Source organism: Exophiala xenobiotica (genome assembly GCF_000835505.1).
Source record: "Exophiala xenobiotica strain CBS 118157 unplaced genomic scaffold supercont1.4, whole genome shotgun sequence".
In the NCBI taxonomy this organism is placed as follows: domain Eukaryota; kingdom Fungi; phylum Ascomycota; class Eurotiomycetes; order Chaetothyriales; family Herpotrichiellaceae; genus Exophiala; species Exophiala xenobiotica.
In genome coordinates, this window is record NW_013562491.1 from 757186 (window position 1) to 781289 (window position 24104).

Sequence of the window (24104 nt, forward strand, 5' to 3'; positions counted from 1 at the left end):
TCTCCGTAGAGGAACAGGATAGCAACCCGGAGGTGCCAAAATCAGAAGTGCCGGGCCACAGATCGCCTGGAAGAAAACTCGTGCCAAGATTTCACCTGCGCCCCCTCCCAAAAAAGTCCCCACATGTCGGCTGGTCGGTCTGCGGTCATGTTCGACATTTCGTTGCTGGAACTTTTTTTCTGGGTCACTAATCTCGAGGCGGCGGTGAACATCAGTCGACGAAGAAGTCGAAGAAGGCCAGACATCAAAGGTAGACTGACCATTAAAGATGTCTGACGATCTAGAGGTATTTCGCATGCTTTACATATTCATCAATCTCTGCTCACATTCGACAGGAACGGCTCAAGAGCCATGCACGTGCCTTCGACAGCCTCTTGTCTCTTATTCCAGCGAAATTGTATTACGGTGAAGACGTCAGTGTATGTTGATGAGTGCTGAAATACATTGTCCGAGCTGTCTTGCTGATGGACGATCCAGGATCAATGGCAACGGAAAAAGCAAACCCCAGAACAGAAGAAAGCGGCAAAAATGGCAAAACTCGATCCGGATAACTGGAAAAGTGCCAAAGACGTCATGGATGAGCGCGCTGCCGCCGCGAAGAAGAGAAAGCGTGGTGAGGAAGCAGAAGAAGACGAAGAAGAAACAGCAGCAGCAGATGCAAGCCTGCTAGAACAACCGGGCATGGAACGACCGAAAGCAAGTCAAGATGCCCAAACCCCAAAAGCCAAAAAACAGAGGACAGATGAGAAAACCCCAAGGTCCGCACAAGATTCTACGGAAGAGACCGAAGAAGACAAAAAGCGTCGGAGGGCAGAGCAAAGAGCAGAGAAAAGAGCACGAAAGAATGAGTTGAAAGCCAAAGCGAAGGAGAAAAAGGAGAGGCAAAAGGCTCGAAAGACGGAGACGGTGCCGTCAAAGTCTGATTCTTCCAACTCAAGCGAGATCAACCTCAAAGAGCCCATCGAGCTGAAGCACCAGCCATCAGTGCCCGACAGAGAAGGCGATGACCAAGTATGGACCGCTTCTTCAGACGAAGAACAACCCGAGGTTTTTTCTCCACAACATGAGTCCGGCACATCCTCGACCTCATCCATCCAGCCACCAAACATCGAAGAAACTACAACTATACAAACACGGACGTCGACCGTGACGAAACCTCCTATAGCCGCAAGCCAAAACACGTCCCAAACACCGCGCGAACGACTACAAGCAGCGATACAGCAACTACGAGCCGAACGCAAAGCTGATGGTGCCGACGGTCAACCACCAAAGAACCGACAAGAGCTCCTCGAACAGAGGCGTCGGAAAGAAGAGGAGAGAAAGGCGGCCAAGAAGGAACAAAAACGCCGAGAGAAGGAAGAAGAGGCTCGTCGGCAGGACGAAGAAATCGCACGACGCTTCTCACCCGGAGGCTCAGGCTCCCTTCTAGCCTCCCCTCGGTCTCCAATCAATCGCGACAACGGTTCGAGCAATAATTTCAGTTTCGGTCGGATCGCCTTCGAAGATGGAACGCAGTTCGACCCCACCACCGTCGATGCCGTCGAAGAGCACAAGAAAAAGGGCCCGCGAGATACAGCCTCTCAGCTCCAAATCGCCATGGCCAAGAAGAACAGATTATCCGGCCTTGACGAAGAGAAGCGGAAAACCATCGAGCAGAAGGACATGTGGCTAAACGCCAAGAAACGAGCTCATGGCGAACATGTCAAGGACGACACAAGTCTGCTGAAGAAGGCCTTGAAGAGACAGCAGGGGCAGAAGAAGAAGAGTGAGCGCGAGTGGAATGACAGACTCGAGGGTGTGCAGAAAGCACAGGAAGCCAAGCAGAAGAAGCGGACCGAGAATCTGGCCAAGAGGAAGGACGAGAAACACGCAAAGGGCGGCAAAAAGGTTAGGAGACCGGGCTTTGAGGGGAGTTTCAAGGGCAGAACGGGTGGGAAGAAGAAGTAACTAACTACTATCACTTCCAAACCCCGAAAATGAGCATTCATTGTTGGGCCTTTTGCTAGCTCGATCTACCCGAGTCGCAGCTGATCGACACAGACAGCTGGCGACCAGGCCTTCAAGAACACAGGCAGCTCATGATGGAAGAACTGCGAGCTTGAGACTGTGTACCTGACGTTGCTGAACCGAACAGAAACCAGGCGAAAATGAACCATTGAACATTATGACTTGTCTGCTACATTGCTTATCCTCGAAAAGGAGGCCCCACGATGCGATGTCCCCTCTCCTTCCCTTCTAAAAGATTTGTTTCCTCGTCTCGATGTTTACTCTGCTTGATATTATACGACAAACAACCTTCTCCCACGTTTAATCAAGTATACAGAACACTTCGGCCGCATAAACCGCCATACATGCAGGCGTCCCTGGGACGCCGTCTTTATCTCCTGCCCATCCACCTATTGATACGTATACGAACTTCTTCTCCGGATCCTCGGTCCGAATTTATATAGCACCCACGGAATCGGGAGAAGGCCAACGGTGACAAATCCCAAAAGACTCGTTGCCCAGGGCACGCCCATTGCGCGATACCTGTATTGGAATACTTTGTCAGTTCTTGTCCTTTCTCCATGTCGCCCCACCCGCCTCAAGCTTCGAGTGTGTCTGAAGGTCAAGTGGGCAGGGGCAGGGAAGGTAGGAGGCTTACATCTGCACAGTGAACAAAGGAAATACTGCTCCGATGGCGTAGCGTAACAATCCGTTCGCCGCCGCGGCGCTTGCACCGGTCAACTACTCGCAGCAGTGTTAGCATCCGTCCATCAAGACCGACAATTGAATTGAGTGATGAAAAGGAGAGGAGGAGGGCTAGAAAGAGAGCGACTTACCGGCCCGTAAGTATCAATCAAATACAAAATACACGAACAAAACACCAACAAATTGCCAATTCCAAAAGGAATTGTCGCCAGGACCGGGCTGATCCAATGCACGTCTGCTCTGGCACTCCATCTGTAAAGCAAATAATCAGCATCCCGTCCGTAGTCCGACACTCACAAAGCACGCCAATTCATTTCACACGCAGGACTTCCTTCAGATTCCCGTTTTGTATGGGAGACAAAAAATAAGAGGAGGACGTCGACTCACCCGAACCAAAACAGGCTGATCGGCAAGAGCACACTTCCCAGCATCGCAGGCCAAAGTCTCTCTTCCGGCGGCAGCGGCGTAAAATCGCCCTCAGCCCTCCTCCGCAATGTCTTCCTGCGGTAGATCATCCTGTCCATCACAATGAAGATCAAAGTGGCCAGCACCACACCAATATCTATCCCGAGAAACACCAGCCCGCCCTCCCCTGTGTTGAAATGATAGATCTGAATCTCCGGCGCCATGCTCTCGAACACAAGCGGGAACGCCGCGAAAAACCCAAACAACACAGAGAAGTTGAACGCCGTGTATGCACTGAAGAACGCCACAATGCTCTCTGTCACGAGCATGTGCAACGGGCGCAAGATCGTGACAACCACAATAAAGTGCATGCGTGACATCCCAGGAGGCATTGGGTTCGGCGGACCTTGTACTCCAAGCTTCTTCGCGCGCCGCTGAAGGATGATACGTTTGTATGTTTCCTTTTGCGGAATAGTCACCGCATACGCGATCACCCCAGCGAAGAGAATAACCCACTGGGTCCAGCGCCAGGATTTCTTCATCGCCACGTACCCGCCGATTGCAGGGCCGAGCGCCGGACCCAAGAAAGGGGCCATCAGGAAGACAGCGCTTGCGACCGCGCGGTGGAAGTGTGCGAACAGATCAGAATTGGTCCCTGCGCCGACAGCGAGGCAGCCGCTGCCCAAGATGCCCGCGAACAGGCGACATACCACGAGAGAGCCGAAGGAGTGCGAGAAGCCGGCGCCTAACGTGAATAGGAGAGATGGCGGGAAGAAGACAAGATAGACGGCTCGGCGACCGTACGTTTCGCTCAGAGGGGCGGAGAGGACGGGGCCTAGTCCGAGTCCAAGGACGTAGACGGTCAATGGGAGGATGGCGGCGGTGCGGCTAACACTGAAGTGGGCAGAAACTTCAGGCATACCTTTTCACTCATTAGCGTCGGTTTCGCAAGTCTGAAAAACGGCAGTAGACGGCTTACTGGGCGTGTAGACTGAGGATCCGAATGTGCTGAGCTGTATTAGCATGTCTGTCAGAGCAAAGAGCAGGGCTGGGGTGGCTTGCGTACATCGTAAAGCATTGTAATGCCGGGATGAGAGTATGATAGATCTTCTTTGCAGTTGGCCAATTGAGCGGATTGTCTGGGTCGTCCACGCCATCCCAGTCCTGCACTATTGTGGGTGTTCGTGGATCAGCCCGTTCACTGCGCTGCGTCCGCTGACTTGCTTTGCTAGCTGTCTTCTCGAGATCGAGTTCTGTGGTCGCGATCGGTACGGAGACAGCCTGGGAAGAGGAAGACGAAGCGTCTGATTCGGACGGAGGTGACACCTTTTCGGCGTCCTCTCCAGATGTGTATTGGTCTGCCATGGTGGAATATGAGCTCCCAAGTGAAGTAGCCAGAAACCTGAAGGTAAGTCCGATTTCGCCCAAAGCCAAGCAAGCAGATTTTCAAGTCAAACCAAGTCGAGGGCAGCCACAGCGAAGCATCACCGGGCGAGTTTTATAAACCTGGCGGCAACTCAGTTGGTCGGAATCACGCCTTCGGTGGCTATCAAGCGGTACCACTTCCCGAACGCCAACCTTGCAGATTGCGTGAGGTTTGTCACAGCCTTCCCAAGACGAATAGTGATCTTGTGGAAAGACGCTTGGGGAGAGACATTGCGCACGCAGACAAGGACAAGCTAAGGGGGTAACTTGGTTAGTGAACACTCACGTCGTTGCCAAAGGGACTAACTCGGGCCACTGCGCAGTCATGGAAATGCACTTATCTCCAACAACTCCCTACCTCGAGTCCCCAAGCCGAGGGCGCTGATCAACACTTCTTCAAACAGCAAGGAAGATGCAAAGAAAGAAGTTACTTGACCTTGCCCGCCTGCTCATCATTGGACCACGGCATATTGCTGCTTTTTGACGACGCAGAAGGCGCCCCAAGACATTACCACATCGATCAGTAATCATACCAGGTAGCCATGAAAGGGGTGAGTTTCGCCGGGCATACGGCCGCTACATGGGCCGGGTGCCACTGCCGATCACTAAACCGGGCGACAGTGAAAAAGAGCAAGAGAATACAAGATCAAGAAAGAAGCAGAGTATGCGGGCGTGAAGAGACACTTAAGAACGTTGGCCACGGTCAGCGTCGTCCCTTTCTGGATGGCTTTTAATGGAAAAGCGGTCTTCCTGGTCAGATTTCTATTGCCCGTGAAGCCAAAAGAGACAAGTGTGCCGAGTGCTGACATAAGCCAACCGGACGTGATCCGTATCTGATTGGCTAAAGCCGCAAGCATCGCTGATGGCCCCTCGATACTCGTACAGGGGGCGTCATCAACCCCTCCCGCACCCTCCCAAGCATCTGCAAGGGGCATGTGAATTCGCGAAAACCCCAGGGCTTCGGAGAATGGAACTCGACCTAGATTGAGTGCCACAGCTTTGATACTTGCTACCTGATGCTGAAGATTGCAGTGATTCTTCTCATGCCAGCCTTCATTCCCTGGTCCAGCCATTCGATCAATCAACATGAATTCTCCGAGGCATTCATCCCTCCGAAAACTAATTCATTCCTTAACGATATTGCTCTGCTTTGGTATACTGTTTCGTTTCAGTTTCATCATTGCTCCTTCCGATCCGATCGTAAAGCATTCAACCCCGTCAAAATTCCTTTGCTCGGATGGCCATCTCCTATGTGACCGTCTTCTGCTGGCTCAGAGGGTCTCCTGCATCATACTCTTCGCGTCTCATGATACTCTCCACTGGTCCAAGAAGACGCTTGAATCCATCTCTTCCAAGCTTAGCGACTTTGACAGGAGTCTTTGCCACCACAGTCGCAGCGCGAGGCTTGTCATCCAGTAGTGCCAATTCACCAAAGAAATCACCTCTGTGGTATTCCTTGACTGGATTGTCAATACCTTGTTTGAAAGCAGCAGCCTCACCAGACTCCAAAAGATAGAAGGCATCACCAGGTTCTCCTTCCGTAATGATCTTGTCACCGGCACCGTACTTGACTGTCTCCAAGGCGTCGGCGATCTTCGATCTTTCATAGGGTTTGAGTGATGCAAGCAGTGGTACTTCTTCTAGGAAGCCTTCGTACATCTTTCGCTTCTGGAAGGCATTGTCCATGAGAATGCGGCGGAATGTGAGACGATCGAGTGCCCACAGCAATCCTCCTTTGGAAGCACTGACAATAGTGGCGGCACGAGGAGCGTTGTACATCAGCGCCAATTCACCAAAGCTGCCTCCAGGTCCAATCGTGCCAACCTTGTTTCCCATGCCTTCAGCACCGGCCTCGACTGAGCCACTGGGATTGATGTAGATGTCAAAATCGCCTGATTCAATAACATAGAAGAAATCACCCTCGTCGCCTTGAGTGATGACTTTGATGTTGGCTGCAGGGATTGACTTCTCCACCAAAGCATCCAAGACCAAGTGGAATGATTCCTCATCAAGACTCGAGAACAAGAAATTGCCAGCCACTGCATGCTTGAGTCGCTCAAATTGGTCGGGAGTTTTTGAGTGCTTAGGTGGCTTCCAATTGCCCGAATCAGCGTCGGGTTGCATTGATTCGGCAGACACTGAGGTCCTACGACCTGCAGCGTACTTGCCAGTGGCTGGTTCAGTTGGTTGCTCTCCTGTCTCTCCTGCCCCTTGTGTACCTAACCAGTTGCCAAACAATGTTCCCCCGGCAGCAGCACCGCCACCACCACCACCACCACCGGCAGCTCCGAAGCCAGAGCCGCCGAAGGGTGAACGGCCTGAGTCCCGAGATTTGAATGTAGCATCGGTTGGTGAGCCAAAATTATCGCGTTCTTCATCCTCCTCTTGTATGCTGTTAACATTCTTCGCTGCGAAAGGGTTGCGGTCAAAGGGACCAGCAGTGTCTGTCATCTTGCCGTTCGCACTGGTGGTCGACTGGGAGGATCGAGAGGTTGCTCGCTCGGATTCGAGCTGGCGGGTGAAATAATTCGCGCAGTATTGAAGAGGATCCTCAGGCTTGTCACTGAGCAAGTCTTTGGTTAAAGCATCAATGACAGCTTGGTAAGAAGTAGGAAGTGACATTGGAGGCGAGGGTTTGAGATGTGGGGAGGTTCGGCTGGAGATGGTTTAGGTAGGATAAGAAAAGGACCCCTTCGGTAGGGGCAAATCAATAAGCCTAGTGGCCTGTGTGTAGTCCGTTGTCTGGGACGTGAACAGGCAAGGAAGAATGCCTATCCCAGAAATGCAGGCTTGTCCGATGTCCACAGCAGAGCGATTGAGTGCTTGGTGTGGAGCGGACCAGGGCTGCCAGGCGGGGCAAAAATAGGCTGTCCGTAAGGTGTTTAGATGACGCACTGGAGGGGTTGTTTCTGGAAGCTTTCTGTAACAGGTGATGGTTCGAAAAGTGAGTGGATGAGGGAATTGGAAAGAGGAAGACAACTTGAAGGCGAAGGCGAGAAGAGAAGCAGTTGCATCACAGTTAGCCTCCAGCTCTCTGGTTGATCCTTGAGCTCACCAAGGCAAGGAGCAGCCACCATGCAAAGGGCGCAAGTGTCACGAGTGGCAGCAACGAGCGTGTACTGTGGCTTTTCGATCGATATTGATGGCAGCAATTTCACTTGAAGGAGGAACAGTCAGCCAGTCGACTGCTACAGCTTTTGCTCTGTTTGCTCATCTCAAATCCCACCAGCTACGTATGACTCTTTTGTATCTCGATGTGCTCCAAGCAATTGCTCTTTCAAAGATCCAGTTCTCCTGATCTTGTGAGCAACGCTTTGCTGCTGTACCCCTCAGCAAGCCTACGGTTTGCGTCCAGTCAGAGCACACCTCAAACGCACAGGCGATGTCATTTACATATTGGAGCAGTCAAAGCGAGAAGTCTAAGGGCGATGATTGGCCTTGCAGCTGATGTTCATGCCGCCACCGAATCGCCTAGGTTTGCAGTCTCGACGCTAGGCTTCACACTAATAACAGCGGCTTGCTCGAGAAAGTGTCAAGCCGGAGCACAAAGCCTGCATGAAGCGAGCCGGAAACCACGAAAAGATAGCGTGATCAACCTGGCATGAAGAAGCTTCGCCAGAAGGATTTAGATCTGCTGGACTGTTCAGATGATGCGACCGGGCATGGAAACGATTGACGTGGCCGGTCCTCCAGATCAAGTGGTAACTGTGTCCGAGTAGCCTGTTATGCCATGATGGGCCCTGGTGGCATTGTCAACCGTGCCTGTCGTACCTGGATTCGGCCGCCGGCTTCCACACCTTCGTCCACACCTTCGAGAACCCTTCTAGAAAAGCACCAGAAACATTTCGTCGAGACCAATGATTAGCATTACCGAAACGAAAAGTTCATCTCTCCCAATACGAACACAACTGAAGGGGATATCTACAAGACAAACAAACCCAAATCAAAGGATCCGCTGTCCAAACCCAGCAATGCGCCGTGCCTCGCAATGCACTCCAACCCCTTCCCCTTATCCTTCTGTCTGCACAATTACATACAAGCCATTCCCCTGCTGCCCATCTGTTGCTCGCGGAACCAGATACGGATTGATCCGGCCCACTAGTCGAAAATCTTCTTGAACAACGAACTGATTCGGTTCTTCTTCTTCTTCTCCTTTGAGGCTGATGCAGGACTGCTAGTGGGTGTGGTGGTAGCTGCTTTCTTAGGAGTGCTAGTGGCACTAGATGGAGTTGCTGCTGTATCTTGCTTGGACTCTGTAGCCGCGGTTTTTGGGGCTTCTGCTGTGGTAGTCTCATCGTGTGCAGCTGCTGCCGGGGCTGTTCCAGTCGAAGTTGCTGCTGGTGCAGCTTCTGTTTTCGGAGCCTCTTTGGATCCAGTTGCCACCGCATCATTCTGGTTCATCATACGAACGGCAGGTTCGTCGGCAAGGGTGGGATCCTCTGTACCATCTGAGACTGCAGCGGCTGCCGAGCCAGAAACACCTGGAGCACCCGCCGTGCGATGGGGTGGAGCATATTCGGTTGTGTCGCCTTCCGACTTCTCCACGGGGTGGGTGGTCTTAGGAGCTTCACTTTGTGTGTCACCACCCTCGGCACCATCTGCGACTGCGGCAGCCGCGACAGATGATGTTCCTGGGATTGCACCACTCGACGGTCCGGTAGTCGGCGATGGAGCAGTCTCAGAAGTGGCTGCTGCGACTGTTGGCGCAGGTTCGCCCGCCTCCTCGGTCTCGGGCACCTTTTTCAAGAGTTCTTGTTCCACCTCCGCCTTTTCTTTGACAGCCTCGTTAGAAGTGGTGGCTTCGGGAGAGGTGTGGGCCTCTGCGATTGAATCTTTGACAACCTCTGGCACAGTTTCCGTAGTGGCCTGTTCAACGACTGTGGCGGGCTTCCTCTCTTCTAGGGGAACCTGTCCAGCCAGGGCGGCGGTGGTCGAGGTAGGCCCGGCCGAGGAGATTGTTGGCCCGGCTCCCTCGAGTGCCGTTACAGCGCCTTCGCCCATGGGCAGGGAGGATTCGGGAATCAAATTTTCTTTCTTGTCCGACGAGGCCGCAGCTGCACCTCCGGCCAAACCAAGGCTTGCAAGGGCTCCTCCAATGAAAGGCACTGAGGTGCCTGCTTTCTCGTAATCACCCTCCGAGGTAGTGACGGAGGAGTAGATGCTATTAGAAGTTATCTGATTCGGAGGAGGGACCTTTTCGCCTGCCGGAACGTTCACCGGATTTCCAGCTCCCTCGGTTGGTGGGAGTGGGTTGACGCCGTACGAGTCAGATTCATGCTGAGGTGTTTCGGGGAATGCACCTGGGGGACTACTTTTAGTGGTTTCCTTGTTGAGGGAGGAATCGCTGGCGGGTGTGACTAGGAACGAAACAAGGTCAGGCTTCGCTGCATGGTAATTACAAGACGAGCCTCGTTTGACTCACCTTCGGTAGCCTCTCTTCTTGGTTCTAGTGGGACTTGACCAGCCATTGCTGCGGTGGTGCTCTGGGGAGCTGCGCTCGAGGTGGTGACATCCGTGGACTTGGTTTTGATTTGGTCCGGATACAGAACATTGTTCAGGTTTCCATGACCATCGTCCTCTTGAGGTGCTTCAGGATCGATCACCCAGTTGTCGTTAACCACGAATTTGTACAAGATCTTCTTGTCGGCTTGTGGCAATTTCACCTCTTTCTCCCAGATGTCACCAACTTTGTTTAGCTTTTCGGTCTTTCCCCAGTCATCAAAGGTGCCGGTGACATGGACGTCGTTCGCATCGGGATGCGGCCTGGTAAACAGGGTTAGCGTTGATGCAATATGACAGACCGATCCGAGCGAGGGGGTCGCGCTGCCAATTGGGGGGATCAGGCGGTGTGCGTACTTACCATTTGAACAAGAAGCTGCCCATGATTGATGGCTGTGAATCACGCGACAGAGAGACAGGTGAGAGTGAGGAGGGGGAGGTGCGTGAGAGTTATGGCGTAGTGTGGCACGTCTCTTCCAGGCGACAGCTTTCAGAAAGCTTGGACGCGCTCGAACTTTTCGAGGGGGCGCAGGCAATTGAATAACAGCCGATAAATGGCTATCCGATGGTGAGTAAAGGAGCGTAGACGCGCGGAAACAACAATACAAGATGCAGTAGATAGACAATTCAATTGATGGATTGAAAAGCGGCAGGGGATGGTTCGAGAAGGTGTCTGATTTTTACCAAGACGTTAAAGCAAGAGGCGGGCAGCAGCAAACTGCGGGCGGGTGGCCTTGGTCTACAGTGAATGGTTGGATTGACGAGCTGGAGCGGCTAATGGGGCTCGAGAACGAGCCTACTAGGCACTCTAGGCTATGCCCCCTCCTAATAGCTCGCTATTAGCAGCACTTAGACAAGAGGCTGGGCAGGGTCGTGGGAGGGCCAGTGTCGCGAGTCCCACCAAATCCTACCTGCATAGTTTGCATTGGGTTGGCACTTGGGTACGATAGACACAAGAGAGTACTCCATACGGAGTAGCTTGTCATTAATCGAGCATCCTTGGACGGAATCACTGAAGCACTTTCTGTCCTCGTTTTACTACATGTCAGCTCAAGCCAACAAGTGGATCTGAGGCTCGTTTTATCGGGGCCTACTCCGTGGCGAGCCTCGAATCAGCCGAGTACCATCTCTCTTGATCTTGGAAGTTAGTATTTCTGCACATTTGGGACACAAAAAGAAAGCATTCAAGTATCAATCATCGCTCCCAAGCCATCATCAACCTCCGGTTCAGGGCTGGCTCCTGGTCTTGGTGTTATCATCAGCTAAATTCCCCGTACTCCGGCCCATCTTCATCTCTTCGTTCCAGGTTGTCCGTTCACCTTCAACCACTCCCGGTCCCTTGTATACGCTCCCATACAGCCCACTTGCCCATGACGCGCCCTCTTTGGCCTTTTGGCTTTCTGCCCGTCCCTTCTTTGAGTACTTACGTCTGTACCATTTGCCGTACACAAGCAGATAATACAGTCTAAAAGACAAGAACGCAAACTTATCATTCTCCAGATCCTCAGGATACTCGGCTCCCAAGTCCACAGCAGCAGCAATGCCCGACATGATCGCCACTTCATGGGCGTTGACCATAGTCCAGCTCGAAGCATATCGGACTCTCCTCCTTCCCTGGAGGAACATCATCCATGGCACGACGAAGAGGTAGTGAGTATAGCTGTGACACAACTGATGCCACCAATCTTTGCGGATTATCTTCGACTCGTCAATCTCGTTGTCGGTCCACAGGTGTCCATCACGCCCTTTGTTCAGGTAAATCGTCTGAAACACGTGGTCTTCAAACGGCACGTTCTGGGGAAACTGGCACTGATAGTTCGTTGTGTCGAAGCACATCTCCAGCTTGGAGAGGTCCTTCTCATACATCTTGATATAGTACATGGGTCGGAAATTCTGTCTGGCGGCATCGCAGCGTGCAGTCTGGTCACTGCCAGAAAGAGACTTGACGGCCAAAGAGTCGTCGTAGAAGTTCTGATAGTGTTTCTTCATGTAGTCGGAATCAGTGTGAGTGATGGTGATGTCGTCTGAGAACTTCGCAGAACCCAGGACCTTGCGTTCGCGCCAGGACGAAGTGCGACTGAGCACGCGCTTGGCCGTATCGGCGAGACAGCAGAGAACCAGTTCGTCGTAGTGCTCTTCGAACGTTGGCGCATCCCGATCGCCGTCGAGAGGGTTGTGGTGGTCAGGAACAGGGGTACGCTTCTTCATCGACACTATGACACCAGACTTGTCTCGCTTCAACACGGCCACGAGTTCGGTGGAGAGGCGGACGTTGACCTCACGTGCGACGAGGTCCTTGCGCCATGTTTCGTAGAACTCGGAAAAGTTAGGGAATACGACCATCGGTGGCTTATTGCTCGCAATGGTCTTCGAGTCAAAGGGGTACCACATGCCGTATGTAGGACTCGTACAGAGTCGTTCAAGCATCATGGTGGGCACCTCGGGAGCGTAGTTACCAGTGCCGAGGAACAATGCAACCATTGGTAAAGCAACAGTATTGGTGAACTCATCCGAGAACATCCACAACTTGAAGAAGACCTTCATTGGAATCAAGGCAAAGAAGATCTCAAACCAACGCATAAATTTGAGGGCGAATGCAAGTCGTTTGACTTCTTTTTGATGTCGCGCGATCAAGTCGGTAGGGAATACGTTCGTCCAAAAAGTGTTGTCCTTGCCGAAGGAGACTTGCAGATTGACTGGATCAGCATGGTAGCCTTGCTGGGCGAACATGGTGAGTGTATGATGGAAGATGTAGCTGCCTCCTTGGACACCCTGGTTGAACCAGCTGGCGCCATGACGCTCCTTGTTCAACGGGATGGAGAATGCCTGGCCACCGCAGTAGTCGACTGCATCAATCAGGGTGATGTCGTACTTGTCTGGAGACTGGCTGAGATGATGGGCGCAAGACATTCCTGCTGCTCCGGCGCCCACAATGAGAATCTTCTTCTTGCGGCCATCTTGGGGATTCAATGGTTTTTGAGACGACATGGTGTCTCTTTCAACGTCGCGGCGAAACGATGTGCTTTCCATCAACCACTACCAGAACAGTTACTGTGTGTGGAAGCTCATGTGATAATTCCATCAAGAGCTGTGGCCTTGAAAGTCGTTTTATATAACCAGACATTGTGCCGGATGTGTTGGTGAGTTCATGACGGTTGCATTTGCGTATCGACGTCATGATGTTGGCAGCGTGAAGCACGGATCGTGAACCGATTTTAGGCTCAACAGCCTCGTCAAGTCAGATCTACAGATCTCACAAATGATGCTTTTTGATTGGCAAGGTATTGAGCCATGAGATCCACCAATAAGAAGCTGCAAGAATCTGTACAGTACAAATGCTGTCACGCTGTGTATGAGCAGTCTGCAGGTCGTGATATCACTCGTTTCATTGACTGCATTTCTCCTCTTGTCCGGTCATTCAACGGCAGCCTCACAAACCAATATTCACATTTTCTCGCTTTTGGAGTTGGAACAGATTGATGTCTGCGCTCCAGATCGACCCTGATCATGTAGTGCATAGGTAGGCGCTCTCATACGCTGGCTCTCCTCGGCGCCATTGCCCTGAGGAGCTGTCTACCTTTCTCATCATCCCCAGCAGCCCAGGCGTCAATGACGCCGTCCAACTCGCCTTCATTCTTCAGGCGATTCAAGTACTCCTTCGCGTAGGAATACCCAATCTCAACGATCTCCGAGAAGCTACCGAACTGCAACGTCCCGTACGCATCAATAGGCGGCCTCATATACAAACACCCCGGTGTGTTCTTTGCCCTCTCCAATGCATCCACAGAACTAACATATGCCAGCCGCGCCTGGATGTCACTCAGCGTCGGCGGGTTGGGGATTGACGAGAACGGATTCCAACGGTTCAACAGCGCCCAGAATCCCGACAAAGTATCGCCGTATTGCTGAGGAGCATCGTCATCCTGGCTACCCACATCAACAGCAAAGACCAGGTCCGCGCCGAGACTCTTCATGTGCGCCACAGTCAGGTTGTCCATGTATCCACCGTCGAGGAGCATGCTTCCATCATCGCATATGGGTGGGATCAGGCCGGCGAGCGACATACTTGCGCGGACGTATCGCCAGGCATACCCAGACGTATGTATCTCGGCGCGTGATTTGCTGATGTTAGTGGTGTTGCAGTAGAACGATAACCAGAAATCTTCGATCTGCGAGTCGCCGAAGATCTTGAAAAGACCACGATTGAACTCGTGGCCCGTCGTGTAGGATGCCGACGGATATGTAAGGTCCAGCGCAAACCTCCACATGCTTCCCATTCTGCCAGCAAACTGCTTCGCACGACCGAACATGGGGACAACATCCGCGTCGCGTGCATAGAGTGCCCCCATGAATGCTCCGATCGAAGTTCCGCCAATGATGTCGATGGGTATCCCTGCCTCTTCTAGCGCACGAATGACCCCTACGTGAGCAATACCCCGAGCTCCACCACCACCGAGGACCAAGCCGACGGACTTCCCGCATAGGCGCCTTGCCAGTCGATGGAAGTCGCCCTTGAAAGGAGTATCTGCTGAGTATAGCGGAGCTTGTCGCACTCTTCGTGATGTATACTTTTGTATCTCTGCTTGGATGACTTGAACTCTCTGCTTGATGGCCGTCCCTAGTCGCCGAGGCTGAGCATGAGGAGTCGCCTCTGGGCTGACACGGAACGCCATCTGAACATGATGATGACCTCCGTTGATCCACATTCTGTTCCTCAACCATCTCCTCGTGAGGCCAGGTTGACTGTAGCGCTCGACATGAAGGAGGACAAGCTCCTTCCGTGCTGTTGTTTTCATTCCCAGAAGGAATCGCTCGTATTCACCAATGCTGGGTGAGCTCTCAGCCAAGCCAACCAGTAAGATGCAGTCGGCCTGTGATATACAAGTCTGGGTCCACGGCGCGTTCACGCTTGTGTCGGCAATGTACAGCAGCATGCCGTACTTCTCTTCAAGGTCCGCAAGATATTGTGACAGCTTTAACCGACCCATTCGACTGAATGCATGACGACCAAGGTGATTCAAGATGATGGCTTGATTCAGTAGCGATACGCCATTTGGTACTCCGACTTGACTCAGGGCTGCCAGCAGTCGGTTACCGAACTCAACCACAGGCACACCAGTGGTGACTGGCAGGACCGCTATTGTTCGCAGGTTGAAGTTCGATGTCGTTGACTCGCCCAATGCTGCTTTGCTCCGCTCCTGACCCTTTTCCGTCAATGGTGCTTCTACCAGCGCCCGCATCCGCTGTGCTATTAATTTCGATATCTGTATTGTGATGGTCGGGTGTTCCTGGGCGAGACTGTTGAACAAAGTTCTAGGGAATTTGGCAAGTTCGGTCTCCCGTATAGCATGTAAAGTTGCAGGTCTGGATGCATCTGTCATGACCTCCAGTTCACCGATGCTTTCACCCTGGCCGTATTCTCCTGCTACGCGCATGTTGCCACCTTCAGATTCGCGGACTGCCCTTAATCGGCCATTCAGAACAATATAGATGGCGTCACTGTCATCTCCTTGGTGATGTATGACCTGGCCAGCGTCGACCTGAACCCATTCGAGAGCAAAATCGATGTGCAGTATCAGACGTGGAAGCAGGCTAGTAAGTCGTTTGGCCATCGTTAGTAGAACGATGGGGTATTTCTCCGCAACTCTTTCCAGAGAAGCACGAGGTAGAAACCCAACGTAGACATCGGTCTTTGCCGTTACATCAGTGAAGGACCGGTAAGACGACAATGTTCCGATATAACCGGCGATACCCCCAGGCTTGACCAGAAACAGCGACTTCTGTACCGTTCTTCTGCCCTCTTTCGACTGACCCGGACCACCTGGCAACGACGAAGCTCGAGAAGCAGATGTCTTGGTCCTGCGCAGTCGAGGGAACGGCTCGTCACGGGCGTTCTTGTTAACCCTCGAAGCGTATGGCACATTCTTCTCCTCCTTCTCCTCGACTGGAATACTCACGTCTAAAAACCCATCAATTACGTAGTAAAGACCGGGGTTTCGTTCCCCTTGCTCAACGAGCACGGATCCCTTAGGGAAGAAAACGATCTCCACATCGTCTATCAGTTCATCGTGCAGTGACCGACCATGCAGGCCGTTGACACTGCTGGCTATGGAAGTAGATACAGAGTCGGAATCACCGTCTGCCAGCTCGTCGTAAGGATCGATGAATCCAAAAGCGTTGTTGAAAATGGCTGTTTGCCGCCGTGCATCATATGAAACGAGACGTGGAGATTGTTCCACCGATGCTGGCCCTCTCTTCAGCGACTGACTGATAGGGTCGTTGAGCCCGAGTGCTTTCGCCATGCATTCCAATACGGACTCTCTGAACAAGCCGTCTTCAAGAACAGAATCCTGTCGATGAGGCTTATCGTTGGCAAATGGTGAAAAATATGGCTGTTCCCGATTTCCCATGGGGCTAGTCATATCAGCCCTTGGCGTCTCTGGTGCTCCCATTCCTGTCCAATTGGATGTCGATCGAAGGTGCATGCTCATCGGTCTCTGGCTGGGTCTTGAAGCCCCATGTAAATCGCCTGAACTGACGTTTCTATCTCCTATAGAAGGACGCATAGCAGAGGGGGTCATTGCCAAAGGTGATCCACGTCCCGCAGCAGCTCCGGCCGCCATGGCAGCTTCTCTTCGAAGTCCGCTTGAAGATCGTCTCCGGTTTGCAGAAGGGTTGTGCAGAGCGATGCCTTTGGTTAGCTCTTCCGGTCCGATCCTGTCTCTTTCCTTGTTGAACTTGTCCCTCAACCGGTCTAGAGGCGCACCTCTCAGATGGTTCGGTAGATCAAAACTAGTGAATTTGTTCATGGACTTCTCGACTTGCAAGACTTCCGAAGTCAGACCCAAATATTGATGAGCTGTCGACAACGTTACTCGGTGCAGTCGCGTCAAGATTACCTGGACAATATGAGCGGTAGCTTTGGGATACACCCTAGTCAGTCGGCGAAATGCGCTTGCCGGAATGATGGCGATCGTAGTGTCGACCGTGGCTCTGGCAACAATATCTGGATGGGCTGATGCTGCCTTTCTGGATTTTGCTTCCGTAGTCTGGTACTCCCGCTCATTAAAGGCGGGGTCAAGCGTCAAGGGCGGTACGGTGGGTAGCCTTTGTCTACGCGTCTCTTCTAGGGGCCCGGATCCCACAGCTGGTGTTGACGGTTGGGTTGTCGGGCTCCCAATGCTCGAACCAGGTGTTTGAGACGTGTGATGAGGAAATCCGGGAGCAACAGGACCGTGATCGCCATGGCGTAACTTTACATCTTCGGTAAAGAGTGACAAGATGGAAAAGAGTGAGGACATCGAGGCCCCATTCTTGACTTCTGTGAGCAATTGGTATCCTTGATTGCCTTCGTGGTATCCTTCATCGTCGCTGAACAGGTCTACTTGCCCAGGGCTGTCATCTGAGGCATCTCTTAGAGACTTGACGAAGATTTGGACCAGGCCGTCGACAACCAGACAGAACCCCTTCTCTTCCTCGAGTAGTAGCGTCTCCCCCGCAATGAGTTTCCTAGTCTGCATTGTCCGGGTCAACTCGTGGAAAACTGGTCGTTCCAGATATCCAAAAACCTTGATGGCACTGAGGAACTCATCGAGATAGTTTGAAAGCCCTGGTTTCGAGTCTCCTTCTTGCGTGTCCGGAAACAAATCTATCTGCGTCTCTTTTCTCTGGGGCTCCTGCGGAAGACGGGTATAGACATTGAGGAAACGGTAACGAATGAACCAGCTGATGGTTGAGACTATCGCGAGGACTATCAAGAGCCTAGACATGCCTGTCAGTTGAGCATTCCTCCCGAGTCTGGGGGACTTACAAAGTGGTGAAATTCATGGTAAAGGTCAGGCTCATAGAAAACAGCGTAAACAACCATGTTGGTAACGTGATTGTCGTGAACGTTATGATCCAGAATAGAGCCCCGGGAATGAAGCTCGCGACTGCCAGGAGAGCATGGCCAAAGCCAGACGACGTCGACTGTCCTCTTGCAACTTGTTGTCCCACCGAACTCATCGAGGGGGATAGCGCGGGGAGGGAGGAAGATGCATGTGCGGCCATCGACGATGTCGCACTGATTGCCGATGAAGACATTGTGGACGAATGTAAAGGTCACAAGGACCGAACATTGCTTTAGCTGCTTACCGGGCGATTGGAGGTAGGATCATAGTGTTAGTTAGTTAAGACTAGGGACCAAGTCGGTGCAGCCATTGTTGATGGTTCAATACTGCACGTGAAAAATGCTGCGCGTCTCGCGGTGGAAATCATATCCGTGATTCGTGGTCGGGAGCTTATGTAATACGCAGCCTTGCCAAAGTCTGCTCTCTTCGGTGGTTGATATGGCATACTCATATCGCCGCCTATAAGCAATGCTGAATGTCCTCAGGTCCTCCAAGTTACGGGTAGACCCAGGATGGAGACCAGTGAAAGCGGTCACCGTCTCTCATGGACCAATTTTCCGCCAATCCATACTCTCCTGACGTTCCTCTCATCCCCATTCCACACCCATTTAGCGACCCTCTCCTCCCAGTTCTCCCATCCGAAGATGTCGACATCAGTATCCCCGCCTTGACCTCGTACGTCAACATCACCCAAGTTGATCTCCTGTACATCCCACAGCATGCCCTCTGCGAACCCGCCGAGACGTCCTTCCATGCCCACAACTTTCGCTCCACCCATCGTCCCTAACCACAATGCTTCTGCCACACCAAGGTTATACCGGCTGTCTCCTTCGTTGAGGAACCCAACATGCCGGCTCACCATACACGCGTTTCTCACGGCATCAAGTATGCTCGTACTGTACCCACCACTAACATCAGTGCCCAGACCAACCTCGATACCTTCATCCAGCAATTCCCGCACCGGACAGAACCCACTTCCCAATGCACTATTGCTCGCGGGACAGTGACTGACTTTCACTTTCCTCTCTTTCACCAGGCGCATCTCTTCCTTGCTCAGATGAACAGCGTGAGCCAATATCGTCTTTGGTGTTAGCAGTCCATGGTGGTCGTACACATCAGCATAGCTCTTTTGCTCAGGGAACAGCTCCTTGACCAGCTTGACTTCATTAAGGTTCTCCGAGATATGCGTCTGCACTCTGAGGTCCTCTTCCTTCGCCAATGCGCCGAGCTGAGTCAACGTCTCCGGTAAACAGCTAGGCGCGAATCGGGGGGTGATGATGTGTGCCAAAAGTTCCCCCGAAGGATCTAGACTTCTGCAGTAGTCGATGCTGGCTTTGGTATTCGCCATCGTCTGTTCCGTGCTTTCGTCACGGTAATAATCCGGGCATGTCTCCGGCCGATCCATGCAGACCCGTCCAATGTATGCTCGCTGTCCCTTCTTAAAGGCTATCTCAGCCAGCAAATTTGTCGCTTCCACGTGGATAGTTGCATAATACGAAGCGGTTGTCGTACCATGCGCCAGAGTCCGGTTGATGAGTCTGTTGTATACCTTCTTCGCCCGAGCAAGTGGATCGGGAGGCTCAATTGAGTCTTTGTACATGGGAGAATTGACATTCCCGAATGAAGATTCTAGAGGGAACGTATAGGTCGTGAGCCAGTCCAGCAGTGTCGACTTGCCGAATATACCAACGTTAGGGTATTGCGAAGCATGAATGTGTGTGTCTAACGATGAGCGTCAGTCCTTCTGCCGGTCATCCAGGCGCGCTCCACCTAAGTCTGCCCTGGAAAAGACGTACCTATGAACCCAGGAAAGAAGAAGCCATTGTCCTTAGGCATCACCACAGGCGCCTCAACTCCGAACTTGCTAACAGCACCATTGGGACCATCGATCGTCCAATCTGCCTTCGTGATCACGCCTTTACCATTCTTGCTATCCACGAGAACAGCGCCAGTTCGAATGAGTAGCTCGTCAGGCGTAGGCGCCGAAACAAACCGCCCGAAATAGATTGTTTCTTGTCCCATTCTACCCGCACAATCTAATCCCAACGTCAACACAGAGGAGCAAGAGAAAGTAAGCCAAGAAGAACAGGAAAGGAAACACGAGAGCAAAACACAAACAGGTCTAATGGCGACACACAGTACTTATCACAACACGAGGAAGAGTGAATCAAAAGCTTGAGAGCCAATCGGAGATGCCAGAAATGGTCATCGGCGGGCGCCGATGGCTCCAAATTTTGTAAGTAAAGGATGGTGTTTGTGGAGGCAGAAGCTGCAGACTTCAATAAAAAACAGCAATATTGATAAACAAAGATCCCACCGCTCATTGACTCTGGAGACAGAAGGAACAACAGTCGTAATCTTCGTATGATCGTGAAAAAATAACAATATGTTGTTAACGACCTGCCAACACAGCCTCCAAGTTAGGATCGACCCAACCTCTACTCGTCGTCATCGTCACTATCTACAATAAACCCGCCTCTGATCTGCCGCCGCCGTGTAGTAGGGACAATATCTTCATCGCCGTCACTCTCATTTGTCGTGACGCCTACAACTGCTTTGGCCGAAACGATACTCGATGCCGTCCTTGGTGGCGCGATTTCTCTGAGGGCCAGCTTATCGCGCCCACCATCCTTGACGGTTGCTGAACCAGGGGATGACAGCGGCGTATCTTCATCTGCGGACTCATCCTCTGTGTCTGACTTCCTCTGCGGTTGTGATGAGGCAGTCTCGTTGAGTTCATCGTTGACACCTCCCATCAAGACGTCGTCATCGCTATCGTGTTGAGGGTCTTGAATCTTAGACACCGCGGCCTTCTTGCCTTTTCCTCTGGTCTTTCCAGACTGTTCACTCATAAATGCTCTCTGCTTGCGGATGTGATCCTCTGCAGTCTTCTTGCGAAGCTTCTCTTCTTGCTCAAAGAAGAGCCGATCTCTCTCCGTATCGCTCTCGTCATCGCTGTCTCTGATATAAGCTTCGCTCTTGATCTTGAGCCTCCTGTCCCTGGCGGCGGCTTCACGAGCGGCTCTTCTCCTCGCTGCAGCTTCTTCATCAACCTCATCAACTTCATCATCAGAGCCTCGTTTCCTCTTGCGTCGGGCTTTCAGTTCTCTCAAGATGTCCTTGGACTTCCTACGGGGATTGTCTGGGAACAAGAACTCTTCTTCGCCTTCAGAATCATCGATGAATGCGTCACGAGGAGCATCCTCGTCGTCATGGTAGGACGTCTTGGCCTTGTTCCTTCGTCGTATCATGTCCTCGGCATCTTCATTTGCATCTGCTGCCTGCCATGGCGTCTGCTCATAATGTTCGATAGCTGCCTTGGACTTAGCTAGGTCATCAGCAGGTATGCTTGCGGGCACAGTCCAGTTCGCACCCAGCACATCCTCGTCCCCTGGGCGCTCGAAGCCGACAAGGCTCATCAACAGCCGCAAGCGACCGTTCTTGAACATGGCTATCTTGATGTTCTCAGATGTCGGTCGCACAGTCATAGATGGTGGTTCACCAATGATCAAAGACTCATTGCCGGCCTCAGGGGACTCGAGCGCCGCCGCTTTTCGAGCTTCGGCTTCGGCCTCCCAGGCATGTCTTTCATCGCGTGCCTTTGCTAACATATTCTTGACCCACTGGACAAGATCATTCTTTCCATCCTTCAGAAGCACAGTCACGACGATGCCAATCTGTTCCATGTCATCTCTTCCTGGTGCGGGTTTGATTTCCAATTCTGCAGGAGCGCGAGTTGCCGCAATCGTCTGCTTCTCTTGGCCGAATTCGAGGTAATGGACCGTTGAACTTATCTTGCTGAATAGCAACTCAACAATGAGTTCCGGTCGTTGATCGATCTTTTTGAACATTTTCCGGAAAAGTTGTCTGGAGAACTCAGACCATTCCTTGTACATGGGATGTCTCGATTCCAGAGCGTCTGGCCCATTCATCATCCTATAGAACAAGGCGATGATGTCGACACGATACAACAACAACCCCAAGTCCTGCTTGAAAGCTAACCGGTAGAAGAATCGATGTACCCGCTTGAGCTGTTCGGCGCTGAGATCTCTGTAGAAGGCGGTCAAAGCAACAAAGGTGTCCACTGTTGCTTGGGTTGAGAACTTTGCTGCGAAGCGGTGGAAGTCGAATTTGCGTTCTCTGGCGACTTGGGCAGCATTTGCAATATCCTCATTTTCCGAATCTTCATCCTCTTCCTCGGCAGCAGGATCATCGCCAGTCTGAGCAGCCTGTTTCTTAGCCTCTTTACGCTTTTTCCTGGCTTTCCTCTTGGATCGTATTTGGAGGTCTGCATTCTCCTTTGAGTATCTCTCAAGCATGCGCAGGAACACGTGAGACAGCTCAGTACAAGCATCAAGGTAGCCAAATCCTTGTTCCTTATAGTCCCTCAGAATCTTAACGATCCTGTCGTGTGTCGCTTCTTCGTAAAAAATGCGGTTCTGGATGTTGTCGGCAATTTCCTGGTCTTCTTCGATTGGACTTTGAGCCATTTCTTGTACTGTCAGAAGGATCTGAGTGAAACAGCGCGTGCTGGCATTGAGGTCCTGCCATTCTTTGTTGTCCAGAGACACTTGCATAAAGCGATTGAGCATGATGAACGTTTCCTGATTGAGAACAGCTGCCACGAGTGAGTAGCTCTCGTCTTCGAAATCTGTGCGGACCTTGTCCGGCTTGTTTTCCTTTTTCTGTGTTTCTCGACGGATACGCTCAGCTTCAAGAAACCAGGCCACGGCATAGAAGAATTGGCGATAGTTGACTTCCATCAAACGCTCTGCTTCTCGCTCGATAGCTTTTCGCAGATGGGTGAAGAACGGGTTGAAACCAGAATCAAGGAATTCTTCAACGAAATTGCGCATCTTTTCCGCGGCTGAGTCAGTGAGTCGAGTAGTACGGTCGAAATCGTGGATGGTGTGGTCCATATCTCGGCGCTTTTGCTGCGGCTTATTCCATTTTTTTGACTTGTCCATGTTAAAGAATGCTTGCTGATCATCTTTCAGATTATCCTGACCAGATACAGCGGACACTTTTTGATCTTCACGCTTGACCCAGAGCATCGTGCCAAAGCGGCAATGCCGGCTCCACTGGTGGCGCTTTGCGTCTCTTGCTTTGCTGCCTTCCAGTGCTAAGGCTTCTCCAAGCTCAGTGATGCCGTGACCTTTGCGTTCCTTTTCCGTCATCCACAGTCGCTTTGGGTCCACACCCTTGATGAGGTTGAAGATGATGTCCAGCACAATGACATCCTGCAGGTCGAAATCTTCGCCCATGTTGGAGCATATAGTCAACAATAAAGCAAATACATCCTGATCTCGAAAAGATTCTATGGTGGCTGATCGTGAGACTTCCGAGTCTAGGCCTTGACTCGGCAGATTGGGAACCTGTTGTATGACGGCGATATTTCTGAAGAGATATAGCATAAGTTTGAGGATGCCTTCATCTCGACTTGTTCTGCCGTCTCTTGCTAGAGCAATTGATGGAAGACCAATGCGCACAACCTGGCGGAGAATGCTACTAGTATCACACCCCAGTATGGCTGCCTTGTAGAGGACCTGCGCTTGTTGGAGGTATGGAGTATGTCGATGATGGTTCGCAGTCATTTCTCCTCCTGTTTCCAAGGGCCATGTCAGGGGCACCAGCAGTTCCAGACATGCTAGTGCAACTCTCGCCTTGAGTTTGTTGTCTTTTTCGTCTTCCGACCACGACGCGAGAATGGGTATGAGATCTCCTCCCACAAGTTTCGCTTCTGCAAGGCACCTCGCGACATCTAGGCGATTGTTCTTTTCGTCGTATAATTTAAGCCATCGTTTCAAATCACGCAGACAGGCAAGGGCATCGTCACCGAGTACGTAGCGACCATCGTCGTCGGTGCTGCTACCTCCAAGCTACATGAAAGTCAGTCACTGGGGCATTGGATCTTGGTGATAGTGTACGTACGGCGTTGACGAGACTATAGACATAAGCTCGAACTTCGGGGTGGACAGTCTGGGCTTTGCTGAAAGGGTTGTCCTCTTCCATGTTGTCGTTGATTGTTGATCAGAACATCCTGGAGTGGACTTCAACAATCCTTGGTGGGAGAGTACTGTAAGTGCACATGTATTCTGCCTATTGAATGCTCTCGCGTTGAAAGGTCGCGACGCGTTTGTCCCAAGCACGCGTCAAGCAGTAAAAGAAAGTGGGAGAGATTAGATAAGCATTGTC

The 24104-nt window shown here is 51.9% G+C and overlaps 8 protein-coding genes across 9 annotated transcripts; 1 reads left to right on the plus strand and 7 right to left on the minus strand.

The window, feature by feature from the left end:
- The first annotated feature begins 164 nt into the window (after window positions 1–164).
- On the plus strand, window positions 165–2168 carry PV05_06451 (uncharacterized protein). The gene is made up of 3 exons (XM_013459190.1): window positions 165–286; window positions 336–419; window positions 478–2168. The coding sequence occupies exons 1-3, from the start codon at window positions 269–271 to the stop codon at window positions 1945–1947; spliced, it is 1572 nt and encodes a 523-aa protein (XP_013314644.1). The 5' UTR covers window positions 165–268; the 3' UTR covers window positions 1948–2168.
- A 5-nt stretch (window positions 2169–2173) lies between these two features.
- PV05_06452 (uncharacterized protein) lies at window positions 2174–4713 on the minus strand. Its single transcript, XM_013459191.1, has 6 exons — window positions 4163–4713; window positions 4076–4104; window positions 3079–4018; window positions 2823–2943; window positions 2645–2727; window positions 2174–2529 (listed from the first exon to the last, which is right to left on the minus strand). Exons 1-6 carry the CDS (start codon window positions 4459–4461, stop codon window positions 2397–2399), a joined length of 1605 nt encoding a protein of 534 aa, XP_013314645.1. The 5' UTR covers window positions 4462–4713; the 3' UTR covers window positions 2174–2396.
- A 721-nt stretch (window positions 4714–5434) lies between these two features.
- PV05_06453 (uncharacterized protein) lies at window positions 5435–7717 on the minus strand. The gene has a single exon (XM_013459192.1). It carries the CDS (start codon window positions 7141–7143, stop codon window positions 5770–5772), a length of 1374 nt encoding a protein of 457 aa, XP_013314646.1. The 5' UTR covers window positions 7144–7717; the 3' UTR covers window positions 5435–5769.
- A 393-nt stretch (window positions 7718–8110) lies between these two features.
- PV05_06454 lies at window positions 8111–10746 on the minus strand. 2 transcript variants are annotated; one of them, XM_013459193.1, is made up of 3 exons: window positions 10382–10746; window positions 9944–10284; window positions 8111–9821 (listed from the first exon to the last, which is right to left on the minus strand). In XM_013459193.1, the coding sequence occupies exons 1-3, from the start codon at window positions 10402–10404 to the stop codon at window positions 8620–8622; spliced, it is 1566 nt and encodes a 521-aa protein (XP_013314647.1). In that variant the 5' UTR covers window positions 10405–10746; the 3' UTR covers window positions 8111–8619. The 2 variants fall into 2 exon arrangements, with proteins under 2 accessions (XP_013314647.1, XP_013314648.1); XM_013459194.1 differs by having other exon boundaries at window positions 8111–9878.
- Window positions 10747–11193: 447 nt separating this feature from the next.
- On the minus strand, window positions 11194–13008 carry PV05_06455 (uncharacterized protein; the record flags this gene model as incomplete). The annotated part of the gene is made up of 1 exon (XM_013459195.1): window positions 11194–13008. The coding sequence occupies one exon, from the start codon at window positions 13006–13008 to the stop codon at window positions 11248–11250; it is 1761 nt and encodes a 586-aa protein (XP_013314649.1). The 3' UTR covers window positions 11194–11247.
- Window positions 13009–13358: 350 nt separating this feature from the next.
- On the minus strand, window positions 13359–18198 carry PV05_06456 (uncharacterized protein). The gene is made up of 2 exons (XM_013459196.1): window positions 17831–18198; window positions 13359–17781 (listed from the first exon to the last, which is right to left on the minus strand). Exons 1-2 carry the CDS (start codon window positions 18100–18102, stop codon window positions 13551–13553), a joined length of 4503 nt encoding a protein of 1500 aa, XP_013314650.1. The 5' UTR covers window positions 18103–18198; the 3' UTR covers window positions 13359–13550.
- A 165-nt stretch (window positions 18199–18363) lies between these two features.
- Window positions 18364–20046, minus strand: PV05_06457 (guanine deaminase). Its single transcript, XM_013459197.1, has 2 exons — window positions 19706–20046; window positions 18364–19631 (listed from the first exon to the last, which is right to left on the minus strand). The coding sequence occupies exons 1-2, from the start codon at window positions 19929–19931 to the stop codon at window positions 18442–18444; spliced, it is 1416 nt and encodes a 471-aa protein (XP_013314651.1). The 5' UTR covers window positions 19932–20046; the 3' UTR covers window positions 18364–18441.
- A 264-nt stretch (window positions 20047–20310) lies between these two features.
- Window positions 20311–24026, minus strand: PV05_06458 (uncharacterized protein). The gene is made up of 2 exons (XM_013459198.1): window positions 23841–24026; window positions 20311–23788 (listed from the first exon to the last, which is right to left on the minus strand). The coding sequence occupies exons 1-2, from the start codon at window positions 23919–23921 to the stop codon at window positions 20348–20350; spliced, it is 3522 nt and encodes a 1173-aa protein (XP_013314652.1). The 5' UTR covers window positions 23922–24026; the 3' UTR covers window positions 20311–20347.
- Between the last annotated feature and the right edge of the window lie 78 nt (window positions 24027–24104).